This window comes from Lissotriton vulgaris, chromosome 1_1, assembly GCF_964263255.1.
Source record: "Lissotriton vulgaris chromosome 1_1, aLisVul1.2, whole genome shotgun sequence".
Lineage (NCBI taxonomy): Eukaryota > Metazoa > Chordata > Amphibia > Caudata > Salamandridae > Lissotriton > Lissotriton vulgaris.
In genome coordinates this window covers 969,699,389-969,716,523 of record NC_141685.1, presented here as the reverse complement: position 1 = coordinate 969,716,523, position 17,135 = coordinate 969,699,389, and the positions used below count along the sequence as shown (strand labels likewise).

Below are 17,135 nucleotides of genomic sequence, written 5' to 3'. Positions count from 1 at the left end.
GTGGCTGGCTAGAGGGAATGCTCAATGCCCAGAGATCACTGACCCCAGACATTTATTCGGGGACAGACAGAAGGTACCAAATGGTTAAAGTAAGAAAATGCCAACTTTCTAAAAGTGGCATTTTGTTAATAACAATTGAAAAATCTGACTTTACCATAAGTTGTAATTTTTAAATTGTGATTCCAGAGGCACCAAACCTGGGAGTTCCATATTTAACCAATTGGAAATCACACTTCTATAAGTAATAAGTTAGTCCCAATGTTATCCTTTGGGAGAAATAGGCCTTACAATAATAAAAAACAAAGGTATGAGTTTTTTACTACCAGGAAATGTAAAACCTAAAAGTACATGTTCTACTTTGTAAATACACTGCACCCTGCCCTTGGTCTGACCAGGCCCTTCCTTATGGGTGACCTGCATGTATTAAAAAAGGTTTGTGCCTGGCAAAAAGGTTAACTTGCCAGGTCCACTTGGCAGTTTAAAGCTGCCCACACAGGCTCTGCAAAGGCAGGCCTGTGACATGTTTAATGGGCTACTTAAATGGGTGGCACGATCTGGGCTGCAGACCCACTAGTAGTATTTGAGTTACAGGCCCTGGGCACACTTATTACAGTTTACCAGGAACGTATTAGTAAACGAAATATGCAAAAAGTGGATAAGCCAATGACGCCATATTTGAAGCAGAAAGCACATTCGCTTTAGCTTTGGCCAGCAGTGGTATAGTGCTGAAAGTCCGCAAAAACAGGAGGTCTGAAAGCAAAAAGTCAGGGAAACCACAGCAAGGATGCCAGATTTACCAATGTACATATCTTAATTGAGTCACTATTCCTGAGATGGGAATTAGGAGAACGGGTCAGTCATTTTTGAAGGGTGAAAAAGAGTCAGATAGACTCTTACTTGATGCCCCCACACACCCCAGTTTAATTCCTGACAGACCTGGGTTTTAATTAGGGAATATGCAGTACTGGCCCATGAGCATTAATGAATGAACCTCGAATCGGATGAGCAGTCCGAGAAGGTAGCACTGTTGGATACAGCAGTGGCTGATCAGACCAGTGTGAGCTATTTACACTTAACTAGAGCTTCAAACTCTGTGCTCACAATCCAGCACATCACACATGCACTGAACACTGAACAACAACTCATGTAAAGGGAATACAGTTCGCCTCTCCCTCTGTTGTTTCTTTTATCTAATTTTCTTGATGTGTCTCCTTTACCCTATTTCAGTGGATTTCTCCTTCTGCATTATTTCTCTTTTGCAAAGTCTTAATACTTTTCAGAAGCCTTCAACCTCTGTCTTTCACTGGCTCTCTTTTACTTTTTTACTCTTTGTGGACTCCCGGTCTCTTCCAACCTTTTTCCTATTTGGGATCTTTTTACCCTACATTTATAGATCTTTCTTTCTCTTTCAACATTTTTTATCACATCTCTGGGGTTGTTTCCTTCACCATTTTTGCCTTCCAGGGTCCCATACTATTGCTCCCTGAGGCCTTACTTCATCCATCTTCGCCTCATCTTTCGATCTATGAATCAGGGGTTTTATAAAGCGCGTTACTCACCCATGAGGGTCTCAAGGCCCTGGGGGTGGGGGATGGGTGGGGTGGGGGGGTTGCAGCTCCGGTTCTGTCGCAGAGCCAGGTCTTGAGGTTCTTCCTGAAGATGTCCAGGAGTGTCTGATGTTCACTGGGAGCTTGTTCCAGGCCTTGGCTGCGACATAGGAGAAGGCTCTTCCGCCTGCTCTGTTCCTGCAAATGTGGGGGGGGTCTCTGCCAGGGCAAGATCGGCGGAGCGGACCTTCCTTTTGGGTTCATGGAAGGTGACTCTCTCGTTGAGGTATTTGGATCCAATGTTGTGTAGGGATTTGTAGGTGTGGGTGAGCAGTTTGATGGTTACTCTCTTCTCGAGGGGAAGCCAGTGGATGTCTTGTAGGTGTTGGATCATATGTTTGTGCTGTGGGGTCCCGAGGACAAGTCAGGCTGTGGTGTTCTGGATGGTTTGGTGCTTGTGTAGGAGGGCTCTGTGATTCCGGCATTGAGGGTGTTGCCGTAGTCCAGAATGCTAGTTACGAGTGCCTGGGTGATGGTTTTTCAGCATTCGGGGGGATCCCTTTGAAGGTCTTGCGGAGGCCGCAGAGGCAATTGAAACAGGTGGAGGCAACGGAGTTGATCTGGTTGGTCATGGTGAGGGAGGAGTCAAGGATGATGCAGAGGTTCTGTGCGTGGTCTGTTGGGGTGGGAGGACTCTAGAGGGCAGAGGACCGCCAGGTGTTGTCCTAGGCAGAGGTGATGGATCCAGGGACGAGGACCTCAGTCTTCTTCGAGTTGAGCTTCAGGCAGCTATTTTTCATCCAGGCTGCGACATCCTTCATTCCTTCCTGGAAGCAGAGCTTGGAGTCTTCAGGGTTCTTCAAGAGGGAGAGGATGAGCTGGGTGTCGTCAGCGTATGATACTATGCTGAGCCCATGCTGTCTGACGATGGTGGCAAGGGGGGCCATATAAAATTTGAAGAGCATGGGGTTGAGCGATGATCCCTGGGGTACTCTGCAGTTGATATCTGTGGGTTCGGAGAGGATGGGAAAGAGTCTGATCCTCTAGGTTCTGCCGGGTCCTATTTTAAGGTATTTCTTTCACTCTCTCCTAGGTTGTCTAACATTACCTTTCTCCCTTCACACATCCTCTCTTTATTTATCCCCTGACGCTGGTCCTCGCAACACAATCTACCATCTCTGGCTTCTTTATTTTCTCTGCAAAACATATTTTGATCAATAGAAAGAACGTATTGTTTTTCAGTGATCCGTACAAAATCAATTTCTTCATCATCCAAATCCAGGACGAATTCATTTTAGGGGTTTTGGAAAGTTTCCTCCTCCTCGGAGTCCGTGTCTGCGTCGTTCTGAGCACTATTGTAGTTTGTGCTCCTAGGGACACCCATCAAATTTGTGCCACCAGGGACACCCATCCAAGTTGTGCCGCGAGGGACACCAGTAACATTTGAGGCACGAGGGCCTCCCATCAAGTTTGAGGTGCTAAGACCTCCCAAACCAGTTGAAGTGCTAGGACCTCCCATAGTGCTTGTAGAAAGAAGCTCAGAATGTTTAGACTTTTTGGTCCTCTTGCCCTGAGTTAGACATTGAGGATCACGAGATCGTCGTGATCGAGGGCAAGGGGTCTCTTTGAGGACATCACCTCTTTAAGAGTGTCCAGCATGCAAGACCTCATTTCTCTTTGGAGGAAGATTTTAAAAATTCATTACCATGATTAGGGGAACTAGCAGTGGCATTGTCAGAGTCCAGGTCAGACATAATATTGGTATGCTTTGGCAAAAGTATTGGTTTGTAATCCTTGTTTGGGCAACTGTATAGGTTTATAATGTGACTTTCCCCTTGTTTGGGCAACTGTATAGGTTTGTAAACTGATTTTCTCCTAATTTTATATATCTGTTTTATTTGCAGAGCGCAATCATAATAAAGAGGGGCCAAAATGATCTCCGGCAGCAGCTGAGGAGAGCGATGTAACTGACACTATCTCTTGAGCCCAGCCACTGTCGGAGAATTCAATTAAAGGAAAGACCGTAGGCAAGCAGGGCACTTGACGCCACTGTTGCTAAGGTGCATTCCTTTGTTGTGAAGACGCGCTCGCGAAGACGGAGGGAGTGCGTATAGAGATTAAAATAAAGTGATGCACAAAGGATTAAGGGAACAAATTTGGTTAAAGACTGTAAAGCGGACAAACAGTGAAGAAGTGAGAGGGCGTTTCGTAAACATATGGCACCGAGGAGAAAAAACAAACTTCAGTGAGGAAGGGGAGGGGAAGGGCGAGTAAAACTCGATAACCATAGATTGGAAATCGAGGGGTGGGGGAAGGATGGGGGGATATCTAGGGTGTAAACTTGAAGATTCAAGTTGGGAAAATAAAATAGCTAGATAGGCAATACAGTGAACAGGCCATAAAGAAGAACAGTCTACACGTCTATAAGAGAAGAAAAGCTTTATATTATGAAAAGCAAGTCATAAAAAACGAAGAGTAAAATGTGAGCAACTAATCTGCTTGCGAGCCACATTGAAAAGAGGCAGTATGTTTGCTCCTCATGCCTTTTATACCATGTGTTCACTGCATTATAGAATTGTTTTGTTTATGATGTAGTGCGGCTGCTTGTGACTGCATTAAAAAAGATGAACGGTCTTGTAATGAAATATCTCTGAGGCCCCCCCACCCTTGTCAGTGTCCTAGCGGGCTCTGACTGAAGAGTTGTTGCTTTGTTTTTCTCCAGCCCTGGGTCCGTGCAGGGGGCTCAGAGCAGGCTGCACACTGCAACTGCTTCAGAGCTAGATACACAGCTGTCTACAGATGAGCTGAGGGTGCCCCCCTCACATACTGAAGTCTGGTCCCCCGCACCAAGGGGGTGGCAGGGGTGTTTGTTCCACCCCTTGTACCTAGATTGGACCATTCTGCACTACTTTGTAATACTTTTTCAGTATGTTCCATATTGTCTGCTTTTAAGTCTTCTGTGCTTTCAGAGGGTGAGTTAATATGCCGACTGAGGTTACAAAGGAAAATGTGCTTTTGTCTGGTTTTCCTGTTTATCCTTAACATCTATTGACACATTTTCATATAGGGTCTTGTATTCTTTCATAATATAAATTTCTGTCTCTGTTTTAGATCCTACTCTCTTAGAGAATGTGGACTTTCCTGGAAGTGACATTGAGAGAATCTTGACTCCAGATGCGGAATGCTGCCAGATTTACTGCACTGCCCATTTTCGATGCACATTTTTCACCTTTATTTTAAGGCATCCTGACATTCCAAGGTAGGTAACGTTTTGTAATGTGTATTTATGGGTATATTGGCTGTTGAACAAGAAAGACATATTACTGGCCTCTAACATGACAGCAGAACTGAAAACTTATGTAAGCAGGCCCTTAAGTGCAGGTTTAGTATGGAAGTCCCCAAACCAAACTAATTCCAGGGTGCAGCTATTTGCAACCAATTTTCAGCAAGGTGCAGAAAGGCGGGGAATTACGGTTACAAATTATATTAGCACCTCCAATGTGTGCATCCTATTTATCCTGTACAGGTAGACGTTAGTTGATGTCATCAACAAGTTGGATGTCTGTGTGGACCAGTACACCGAAGAATACTCAATGATACCTGCAGTTATTGTGCACCACAGACCCTTTAGTTGTTAATGGGTGGTTTTAAGTGGGCTTTGTAAGAGGCAGGTAGCCAACGAGGGAATGGAGAAGATGTAGATCTGAGATCCATTCATTCCCCAGTAAAACTAAATGATTTCAAGGCACTGCAGCTCCCCGAACCCCCCACCCCCCTCCCCCAAGAGAAGAGTTGACCCCTATCGATCACTGATACCCGTGGCTAACTTTAGACACCCAAAGATATGGCAATGAATCCTCGCAGCTGCCATTCTGGTTTCAAGCAGCAGCAGGGAAATTTGGGATCCGAAGTGCTGAAGACCCAGGTAGATAGACAGCATCACATGCAGCCAGTCTGATCAGGGTTCTGGTGTCCATGGCACTGTGTAAGGGGTGTTCGTCCTGGCATTGGACAGTCTGACACATAGGGGAGGCACCGGGCTAGTGAGGGTGTGCCTCTTCTTCCTTGCATAGCGGTGGTTCTGACCAGAGGGACCTGTAAATAGTGTGGAATCAACAGCTCAAAATGAAGGAAAAGGTGGGCAGAGACAAGCCACAGTGCGGGAACTTGCCTACGAGCCCAGTGGCCTTGTCACTGTGGCTTTGCCAACAGGGTCTGTGGCCTCATGGTGCATAGATTGTAGGGGATGTGACCTTGCCTGCTGCACATTACCTAGTTGAGCCCTGAAAGTTTTGCTCATGTAGGGGCTGTATGAGGGCCACCTCCAACCACCATAGAGATTAGAGTAATAGACCGCAAAGGCCTCATTGATTGCTAACCTGACTATACAGAAGTTTATCCTCTGTGCTGTGCATTTGCAGTACTTGAGAACCCTTTTTTCTAAGTTAGTGAGCCGCGTTATCATTCAACCAGTCTTGTCACGTTCCGCATTCGCTCTTGTTATGCTATGTATGCTCGGTACTCGTATGCCTGTTGTCAATTCTCTAACATGATGAACTTCTCCCTTTCTGATCAGTCCTTCTTGAGATGCATGTGTTCCCTCATTTAGCTCGAACTATGTTAAAAGGTGCTCCTGGTGTGCAATCTTGGCATGAAGCTAGGCCCAAGTCCCCACCACCGCTGATATGCAGTGATCGCATGCTATTTAATTTAAATGCCTCCAATTCTGTTAGTAAAGAAGAAGCCTCACCAATGTTCTCCCTAAAGTAATTGCAGAGCATGTCCCTCTGTGCAAATGTTGTAGTGTTGAGTTTCGAGGCCGGAATGCTAGGTCTGGATATCTTCCAGTCAAGAGTCCACAATAGCGAGTTATGGTCAGAGTGAGTTTTTGCAAGATATTCAGCTTCTTTGGTTCTCGTCTATGTCAGTAGAACGTAAGAAAACATCTAGGACTTCCAATACTTCATGATTACTCAAGTAAAAAGAATAAACTCTGCCCTCTGACTATAAGATTCACCAGGTATCATCAAATCCCCAGTTGTTGATCCAGTCTCAAAACAATTTGTAGTCTTATGGATCGGGGAGGGGATGTAGGTAGTGTGGGATGGGGTCTAAAATTACATCAGCCACACAGTTGAGATCTCCTCTGAGTAATATAGGGTAGTGGTGCATACAGGTGAGGAGGGGCGCTGGAGAAAGATGGCTGGCCCACATTAGGAGCATAAATGTTAACTAGGGCTATGTCTTTGCCATTTAACTTGACTGCAAATAGCACATCTACCTTCTGGCAGTGCTTTTTTTGTAAAAAAGAGTGCTGGTGCTGAAAATGTTGCCAAGGCGGCCAGAGCCCACATCTACCTACGGTGTACCCAACTTTCAACTCCAGCATTGCCTCAGCCTCTATCCTGTAACCGTGCTGTCTGTTCCCTAAGTCATGCGTTTTACTTCTTTACCTACACCCGACAGATGAGTGCAAAAACAAAATGCAAGTAATATTGAGCCCATCACCTGCAGGGTCAGGAATCGTAGCCCTGGACTTGTGAAAGAAGTGCCGGTGCTGAGCACCGCAAAGCACATCTCAAATTAAGCAGTGCCTTCTGGGTCAGTCTTCTCTATCCGTGAGAAGAACAGGGTCCCGGAAAGCATCTAAGCCAGCACCCCTCTAGTGAGTAATGAATACATAGGAGCAAAGATTTTCCCCCTCCAGCACTTCTGCAGCGCCAGGCTATCCTCTTTTGTTAGGCGAGTCTCCTGGAGGAAAGCAATTTGGACCCTCCATCCTTTAAGATATGTCTGGCTGTCTGGCCCTTGTGCCTCTTGGAAGAGGAATTTCTTGGGAGCACCCCAATAGAGGGGGTAGTGCTAGACATCGGGTTACAGTCCGAATCTGAGCGACTTGCATCTCAACATGCAGCCTACTCCATACCTCCCTCCAGTAGGACATGCATGTGTAGGAATAAAGCAAACACCCAATTATATGATGAATGGAGAAACTTCAACAACCCCCCCCCCCCCCCCCCCCCCCCCACCCAATATGCCTCCCCGGGCAGTCGGGCCATGACACTTCATCCAAACAATAATAAACCATAGCATTAACGCTTCTCTAGTGAGATCTGATGGGACTGTCAATTGAGATTAGGGAAGGGGAGTAAACCCTCTTAGTCCTGGGATCTAAAGTTTGAGTCCTTCCCTACCCGTCCCCAGGACTCAAGCCATGCAGGAGGCAATTCAGTTGGTGTGTCACAGATATCAGGAGGGGTCTTTCCAGGAGACCTCCTGAGCGCAGCTTACTCCTCCCCAGCTGACCAGCCGGGGATATTGTACTGTCAAATGTCATCCACCGATTTAGGTGTGATCTCAGGCGGCTGGGCGCAGTAGCTAGTGATACTGTCCACACCAGATCCAGAGTCCTCGTCCGAAGGGACTGTACTTCCCTGGTCTCTCTCGCTGTGCCCCATCAGTGTAGACGTTGCAAGAGCCAGGCCTCTTCCTGCCCAAGCCTGTTACACTGAACCCTCAGCTTTCTTTCTCCTGGAGGAAGACCATCTGAATCTCCACAGTATGGGGATACCTTTCCGATGGTCTGGACTGCATTGGGGCACCTGCTTGTGAAGCCATTCCTGTGCTGCAGTGTGGGTGAAAAAAAAAAGACTTTTCATTCTGTTGTACGCTGAGTTTTGCAGGAACAAAGCATATGGAATATCTAGATCTCGCAGCCTCTCCTTGATTGGTATAAAGGAAATCATAGGAAGCCCTGGCAGCTACTGTGATGTTCAGAAAACATTTGACTTTTGTATTTTCCACTTGGACGGGGCCCGCAATGCAAGCCTGTTGCAGTAGATTGCCTGTCACAATAATGATGAAGCCAGGCCACCATGGACCGAGGTAGCACGCCTTGCACTGGGGAAATCGGTACGCTACCCTGTATGTTCAATACAGGGCATACATTTTGAACAGGCCTTCCTGGGCTACCATCTCTTGTAGCGAATACTCAAGAAAGGAAATCATTGAGTCACCTTTTATACATTTAGGAAGACCTACTGTTATATTATTACACTGGGCCCTGCCCTCTTGGTCTTCAATTATGGCCGCCAATGTTCAGATCAGATCAGACATATCGTGCAATGTAGATGAATGACCAGGGCTAGGTTGGCAACAGGAGTCTCCACTGTGTGCATTCGGTCTGCTAATTTTCTGTAATCTCTGAGTAAACCGAGATCTATCGCTACTGAATCAATCTTGGCCTCCAGCGCCTCTCTGATAGAGTTATTGCCTTTGATTAGCATCCAGTTTGACCCCTTTGGCGAAGTTACATCTACATCTGCTGCATGTATCGGGAGGGGGCAAACTGGTGTCCCCTGTCGGGGGGTCCCTGTGGAGGGGATGTTCTTCCTTGGTCTTATTAGTGCACCACATGAGCCTGGGAGTGATGATGCAATGGTACTAGATCATTGTGTAAGGACTATTTGGCAGATGCATCAAAGAAAATACCGGGAGCAAACGGGCAGATTCTCAGAATCTGGCCGTTTGCTCGTGGTATTTTTGCATTTTGGATGCATCATCCCAAATGCAGAAATCGCAATTTAAGGAATCTCTAAATAGCGATTCCTTAAATTGCTCTTGCATTTAAGGAATCCCAAAATGAGATTCCTTAAATGCAATGCATGAAACCCCAAAAAATAGCGATTTCGCTAATAGGGGGAGCAAATTACCATGAAGTTGAACTTCGTGGTAATTTGCTAAAACTTTGAAAAATGCACTTTTGTGCATTTTTCAAAGTTACATGTTGCGCACACACATGCCCTTAGGGCATGTGTGTGTATAACATTTGAGCACAGGTCAATTTCAGGGGTGCAACAGGGTGTCCTTTGGACACCCTGGCACCCTTGAAATAGCGGAACATTAGCGATTCTGTAATAGCTAATCGCTATTAAGGAATGGCTTTTCCATTCATTCCTATGGGCCTTTAGGCCCATAGGAATGAATGGGAAAGCCATTCCTTATTAGCGATTCGCTATTAGCGAATCGCTAATAAGGAATCTGTAGGAATCGCTAATAACATTGCGATTCCTACATGCATCCCGTTTTGCGAGTCTTTAATAGTGATTCCTTAAAATTCGCTATTAAGGACTTGCAAAACATAACTTTGATGCATCTGCCAGTATGATGTGTATATATGTGTGGGGTCTGTCTAGAGCTGGGGCAAGGCACAGAGAGGCAGGCTATAGCCCTGCGTATCCGGCTCAGCGTCTGTGCGCTACTCCTGTCTTGCGGAAGGAAAGTTTCTGATGAAGGCCAAAAGGGGGAAAGCATGGAGACGGAGGTGAATGGGGCTGTACTCCTGAAGAGCCTCTGCTTTTGAGGTCTCCATGTGGTTGCTGATGTTGGATAAGTCTCAGGGGTACTGAACACGGAGGGAGCCCCCTCCGTCTAGTAGTCAGTAATGCCCTGTCTGTTTCCTCTCACAAATGGAGTAACATTGTGTCTTGCCGCTCGTTGCTTGGGCTGTAGGTCCTGCTCGGGCTATGCCCTTGGTGCCCTCTATGCTGTGAAGCCCTCTGGGGTGGAAGGTGCACAGAGTGAGGCTCCGAATTCAGGTCCTCTCTGCAGGGCAACCTGGCCATGACAGTGCTGTGCTATTACCCCTGCAGTCCCCCAGCTGGCCAGGTTTGATGATGTCATGGTGGCGTTCATGGCACTCAGTTAGGTCTGAGCAAAGAAAGCACTGGGGCCTTCCTGAGAATTTTTCAGAGGATAGCCATATTGGTTATTTTGCTTGTGATCGCCTGGATGCATTCTCCATATTGTACACAGGGAAGCTCCACTTTGCTGCTCAGGGGCCCACTATCTGTCCTTTTAATTCAGCTCCATGCCATTCACACCATCTTTCCGTTGTCCAGACAGCCCGTGATACTTTCAGTGTGGGAAATGCGACATCCCCCCACAGGACACACAACACTGACACCAGGTGCTGTCACCACACACTGGATGACAATCGATCCGGTGGGTGGGTGGGTCATCCTCTGCTTCTTGGGACAATCGACTAGTCCTAGGAAAGGTAGAGAGCAAGCGGCCCATGCAGCCCCATGTCAAGAGGGTCAGACCGCATTCAAGGGTGCAGTCTAGTGATTCCCATTGGGTAACAGCAGTGGGCCTGCTTTGCGGCACAGCAGCAGCTTCCTTATGGTGCTATCTTGAAAGAACATGGTCAGTTGCATGCCATGGTCCCAGGGCGGCAATCTTAAGCGGTGCCTCCACCCCCGAGCAGTCTGCCGCCTCCCTCTTGGTCTTTGAGACACCGGGTCGAACAAAGAGAGCTTCAAAAGTTGGGTTTACCGCATGACGGGTAGCCCTGCCCAACCACCCCCCATTCCCAGGATCAGAACTTATCACTGTAAACATGGCTGTAGAGGGGGTTACTTGAACAAACTAAGACTCCTTCTGACTGACGGGCACTAGGGTTTAATAGAAATTAGTATTACATAGTTTCACAGCTCTAATATGTAGCTAGATGAGCAGTAGGAGATAAATCACCGGTGACTGTGTACCTCAGCTGAATTGTGGTCCAAGTCTCTGTTGGAGCCTGTAGATGCCTGAAGCTTCATTTCCGCAGGCTACGGCACATGACTGTTGTGCTAGTTATCTGAAAAGGATGGGCGTGCTCCTGATCCTCTTCGGTGGTAGCCCAGATTTATAGAGGCATGCAAGAATATCAATGTGTCTTGGAGCTGGGACTACCACTGTGGGTGAAGTGTTTGAATCACACGGGCTCCACACATTTGATGATATTAAGTCCAAATATATATCTATTGCACAGTTCTTGACATAACTGCTCCTCATCAAATCAAATGTCATAAGAATGAATTTGGTCAGATGTATTTGCCTGTACAGATGATTAGAAATAATTTTTCTTGCAGGTTCCCCCAGTGTGTTATTAATTTGTGTGATTTTTAATTGCTAAATAGTGTTTTTTTAATTTTTTTAAATTGTCCTTTGGAAATTATTGCTTTATGTATGATCATATGTTCAATTAGATTTTAATAAAATATTTGTATTTTTCCTACACTTGGCCTTTGATGGTACTGGTGTTATGTTCTGGTGATGTGATTTTATGTATGAATGTATATGTTGAAGTGAGTTAAGTTACCCAAGGGGGATTTCTTTCTGACTGAGGTGTTCTGAACAAAAACAATTACACAGAGACCCACTTTGTCACATGAAAACCCTAACACACCATTTAAACAACTGTCACATGTACGCTTTAACACCTCACCCAGACACATGAATGACCACTTATGCACAGAGTACTCCGTGACGAAATACAAACTACACCCACATTCACTTCCTGCACTCGTTCATGGAGATACTTACGCAGCTCACATAGGCAAACACAGTCGATTGAATTTATCTTCACACTATAGTTAGACGGTTGAAAACTATAAACCATGCAATTTTTTTTTTTTTTTTAATGTTTGTACTGCCAATATGATTGAGTTTAAGAATGTCAGGGGTTGTAGTGTAGTAAACATAAATTGACTGTCAAGTGCACATATTAACAAAGGTCTCGATTTTAGGGCTACAATTCCATTAATATTTCATTTTTCATTTCTTTCTTTGCAGCTTTACCTGTTTTCTGAAATTCACGAACAATGGTCTTCCATTAAGGAGAGCCACTTTGGCAAATGCTGTGTCTGGGTTTCGTTTATCCACAGTTGACCCAAACAACCATAGTACGTATTGTATAAATGAACGCTTCCACTTGGAATCATCGGTCCAATCTGTTTTATTTGAATATTAGATGAACAATGCACATCTGAGAAGCTTGTGCATTGTAACAACTTCAGTGCAATCACTGCTCATCCTTATGAGGTTATAGTCTGAAAACTGTTTGTACAATTTTTATATATTTGATAACTTTGTTGTTTATTGTGCATAGCAAACATATTTTCTAAACACGTGATCTTAGATAGATGTTTAACAATACTTTATATTCAGTTGTTTCATTCTTTTTCTTTTTTGTGTTTCAGTATACATACTATTTGCATCAATATGTTAAAAAACTGAAACTTCTAGACTGAGTTATATTCCTTAATTCTTGGTTCTTTATTTTATTCTTCATCCTTGATGATTCGAACATACCTTGTAAAGCAACACAAATTTGTCGATCAGTCTTAAGCACAATAATTGGCCTTAATTTTCGGAGTAAGTGGGGTCAGCAATTTTTTACATTTGGTTAACTTTCAAAATTATAAATTACACCTCGATACATCAGAGAGATCCCCAACGTCTTTATTGTTTTTACACCACCAAAGGCACAGCTGTTGTCCAACCATCTCAACACAGAAGCTTGGATTTCATTCTTGTTTGCCTTTGACAACCCTTTGTGAAAAATTGGGTTGTCGATTGGCTAGGATGAGAGTCCTGGTCAAGCAACAGCCACACTCCCTTGCAGGGTGAACCACAAAAAATCCCTACATTGACATGTTCCTAATCCTGGGTAGCTTTGCACAAAAGCAGTACAGCTTATTGTAGAGGAAATGTGTAAACTATTTATGCAGCACACACAAACAGTAATAAAGTGAAAACCCAACACATGAAAAATCCCAAAACAATTCTAATTAAGTATTCGAGTCCAAAATGACAAATTCAATCAGTAGGGCCAACTTTACCATTTTTTTATGATTTAAGTGCAATCTAACGCCTAAAACATCAAAGAGCCAAACACAGATATCTAGTCATGCAAGACCTGGTCAAAATCTAAAGGTCAGGCCAACTGTGATGGAGTGCAGTTTGAATACAAGAAGTAGGTTGTGCACAGTCAGCGCCCACATTCGGACTTTGGAAAGGAAAGTGTCTGAGAAGGTACAATTTCAGCAAGGCTGCAGGAGTGCCAAAAAAAGGGGGGGTCTTTGTCAGATGGCCATAGAGTGAAGTCGCAGAGAATTTTACCTTCAGGTTTAGCTGTCAAAATGGAAGTTGAAAATCTCCAGCAGGATGAAGCAGGAGGCTGTAGCTGAAGACCGTTTGTTCCATGAGGTCGATCCCCCTTTGGGGAAGGACCCACTGAAAAGGATTTGCTGCTGCTGACAAGGAGGTAGCGGGAGAAGCAGCAAAGTCTATCTGACCGGCAATGCATGTAGGGCGGATAGGCGACCAGGTTGGTCCCGGTGTCCTCATGTTTCTCATAGAACATTTTGGCCACATTTTGTCTGTCCTCCATTTTGGAAAATGCCCTTTTGGCACATTTAGCACCACAACCAAGGGCCCATGAGTGAAGGGAGACCTCTTGGGAGTTCAGGGCTCATTCAGGCAGGTCCAGGTGTGCGTAAGATGGTGGGAGCCAGTTATGTTCCTGTGGCTCTGAACAGGAGGTCAGCAAACTTGCCCTTGGAGGCACTTCTGGCAATCCTGGGTGAAGATGCAGGGATGGCCTCTGAGGGTTCAAAGCAGGCTCCAAGCAACGGCAGTCTGGCAGAGTGCACAGCAGGTCACCAAAGCAGGCAGTCCTCTGAGCCCCTCCGCAGGTCCAGTAGTTTATGCCCTCGTGCCCTGCTTCTAGAAGGCGGGAGAAGCTTCTGGAAAGGTTCTTTGAAGGGCATGGAATTTCCTGGCTCCACTACCCTGGCTGTTGCAGTGGCAATACAGGGTTGTTCAGCTTAATATGAGGAGACCGGACACAGGCTATTCAAGTGCAAGTGGGCTGTGCTCGGCTCTGCACTTCCTTCCAATCCTGTCAGTGATGGCCCATTGATTCTCAGTTAATACCACTATTGTGACTGGATGTGAGGAATTCACAAAGTTTGTCATCTACACATAATCATGTGATTTAAGACAGGCTGCAGGAACAAAGGTCTAAGTGCAGGAAAATGTCAACTTTCTAAAAGTGGTATTTTTCAAAATAGTAATGAGGTCCGACTTTACCATTAAAGAGGGTTTATCATTTCAATTCCATGTGTACCAAACGTGACATATCTACCTCTCAATTAGGAGTTACAGCTTACTAAATGTAATAAGGAATCCCCTATATTATCTTATGGGAGGGATAGGCCTCACAGTAGTTAAGAAACAAATGTGGAAGTTTTACACTACCTGGACATGTAAAATTTAAAAGTACATATCTAACCTTTTAGCTACACAGCACCTTAGCTGTGTAGCTAAACGGTGCTGTGCTACCCTGTGCTACCCAGGGCTTACCTTAGGGCTGACACATGTAATAAAAGGCGACTTTAAGACTTGGCAAGGGGTTTAAAAATCTTAAGTCAACATGGCAGTGTGGCACTGCATTCAGGCTGCAATGGCTGCAGGTGAGAACTGTTTAAAGAGCTATTTAAGTGGGTGGCACAATAAGTTCTGCATGCCCAATGGTAGTATTTAATATAGCCTTATAGCACACTGTAGTGGGCTATACCGGCTATTAAAGGCCCGCTCAAGCGTTAAGGGCTCGAGCCAAAGGCGAGAGACTTTAACAAGGGAGCAGGACTTTAAGAGCCGGTATAGCCCAGCTACGAAGGGCTATAAGGCTATTAGAACAAAGGGCAGAATGTTCAAACAAATAAAGCAAAGGCCTCTCGGAGTTCGAGGGGTTTAAATTCCCTCGGGCTACGGGATACCGGGTTAATCTCACCAAGTCCCATGCCCTTAACCATACCCTTTTGAATGAGGAGATCCAGGGCCTGAGGGCCCTGATTCCGATACAATGGACCGACAAATCTATTAGGTACCTGGGGCTAGATCTTACTCATTCGCTTTCGACATGGACTTCGATCAACTGGCCCAGATATAGACATGCTATCCAGGAGGAATTACGTAGATGGAAGGGTCTTGTTCGCATTAAAACCATCAACATGTCTTTGCTTCCCAAAATCCTATATCTTTTAGTCCCTTCCTACTGCTATACCACAGTCTGATATCCTGGCTCTGCAACAAGATTTCACCAAATTTATATGGGGGAACTCCCGACCACGCTTCTCTAACAGGATTTCAATGCTACAGTTGGACTGGGGAGAACTGGCGTGCCCTAATCTTTTAGAATACTATTGGGCTTGCCATCTCCGATATATATCGGAATGGGTGGTTAGCGAGAGTGAAAAACACTGATTCCATTTAGACCGTACGGTGTCCTGTAGCCCCCTATGGTACTTGGCCTGGCTTCCATGCGGGGCTCGCCCTCGCAGTGCATACATAGCTACCCACACAAAGACAGTCCTAGAGATCTGGGATAAGCTAGCAATACCCCAAGGTCTGACTACCTTACCCTCTGTCAAAACGCCTATAGATGATAATCCTGTGTTTCCTCCTGCCATGCAACCACAGGCATTCCTCGCATGGACCGATGTTGAATGTTGAGTCATTGAGGACCTTTTTCAGGGCGGCAATTTCCTTGCATTTGATCAATGCAAACAGGCTTTTCATCTAACGGACAGGGCACAGCTACAATACTATCAGCTGCGTCATTGACTTTACTCTCAGACTTTCCTCCAAGTGGCCACTAAATAGCTCACTGCTTTCGAATCCCTGGTACACGAATTTGAGGGCACAAAGGGTTTGATCTCTCAAACATATTCCGTCTTGCAGCGTTCCCGGAAACCCATACTTCATGGCTATCATACACCATGTGCGTCTGATCTGGCAGAGGACATACCGCCTGAGGGTTTGGACCGACTATGGCGGGATATCCCAAAGGTATATCCGAGTACGCTGCAGCGGGAGTCAGCGTATAAGCTGATGACGAGATGGTATTACACCATGACCCGCTTACATCAAATGGTTCCAAGTTTTAATCGACCTGCTGGAGGTGTCCGGGTGACAGAGGGGAATTTATCCACATATGGTGGTCGTGCCCGAACCTCACAATGTTCTGGAAGGAGGTCCTCAGTCACATCAAGGAGGTAGTGAGGTTTCCTATCCCCTCTACGCCATTAGTTACCCTATTGGGCATTAAGCCTTTACCACTGACTGCAATGACACACATGGACTGGTGCTTGATTTTACATTTGCTGGGGGGCGGCTAGGTAGTCCGTTGCTTTATATTGGAAGAAGCCACACCCTCCCCCCATTGTCACTTGGTTCCTCTATTTGTGGAACTTTCAAGCCCTTGAATTCCTCACTGCCCACATTAACCACACAGATGCCAAATTCACTCGTATTTGGCACTATTTTACTATGCCTAGACACTCCAGACTGGTTCCACCCCGCCTACGTGCTTTACAGTTGTTTGAAGATTCCCTTGAACAATACGCTAGGGGCCAGAAACTGGACTCACCGGATGACTTTGACACTCCCATGGAAATTGAACCCACTCAGCGCACCCCCTCCTTACTCCTTTCTTTTTTAATGTCTCTTTTTTCTTTATTTTTCTTTTCTTCTCTAAGTTATTTATTTATATATATATATATATATATATATCTCCATCCATACATACATAACATTGCTGATAGTTTCCTGCTGCCTTGATAGTTTAAAAGGCCCCGCGTCCAGAGACCTATACGTTTATATTGAATTGTCCCACATGGCCAGATACTAACGTTTACACTGATCTCTCAATAAGTGGACTCTTTTATATTGTCTACAATATCCTGGGCCTCTTTA

General features: G+C 45.4%; 1 protein-coding gene across 1 annotated transcript in view; it reads left to right on the top strand.

The window, feature by feature from the left end:
• The window catches only part of LOC147748311 (coagulation factor XI-like), a 67,551-nt gene that overhangs the window by 21,589 nt on the left and 28,827 nt on the right, over positions 1 to 17,135 (top strand). Inside the window, exons 3-4 of the mRNA XM_086960116.1 lie at positions 4,659 to 4,806; positions 12,168 to 12,277. Of these exons, the coding sequence (XP_086816242.1) occupies positions 4,659 to 4,806; positions 12,168 to 12,277 (258 nt within the window). The remainder of the gene's footprint in view (positions 1 to 4,658; positions 4,807 to 12,167; positions 12,278 to 17,135) is intronic.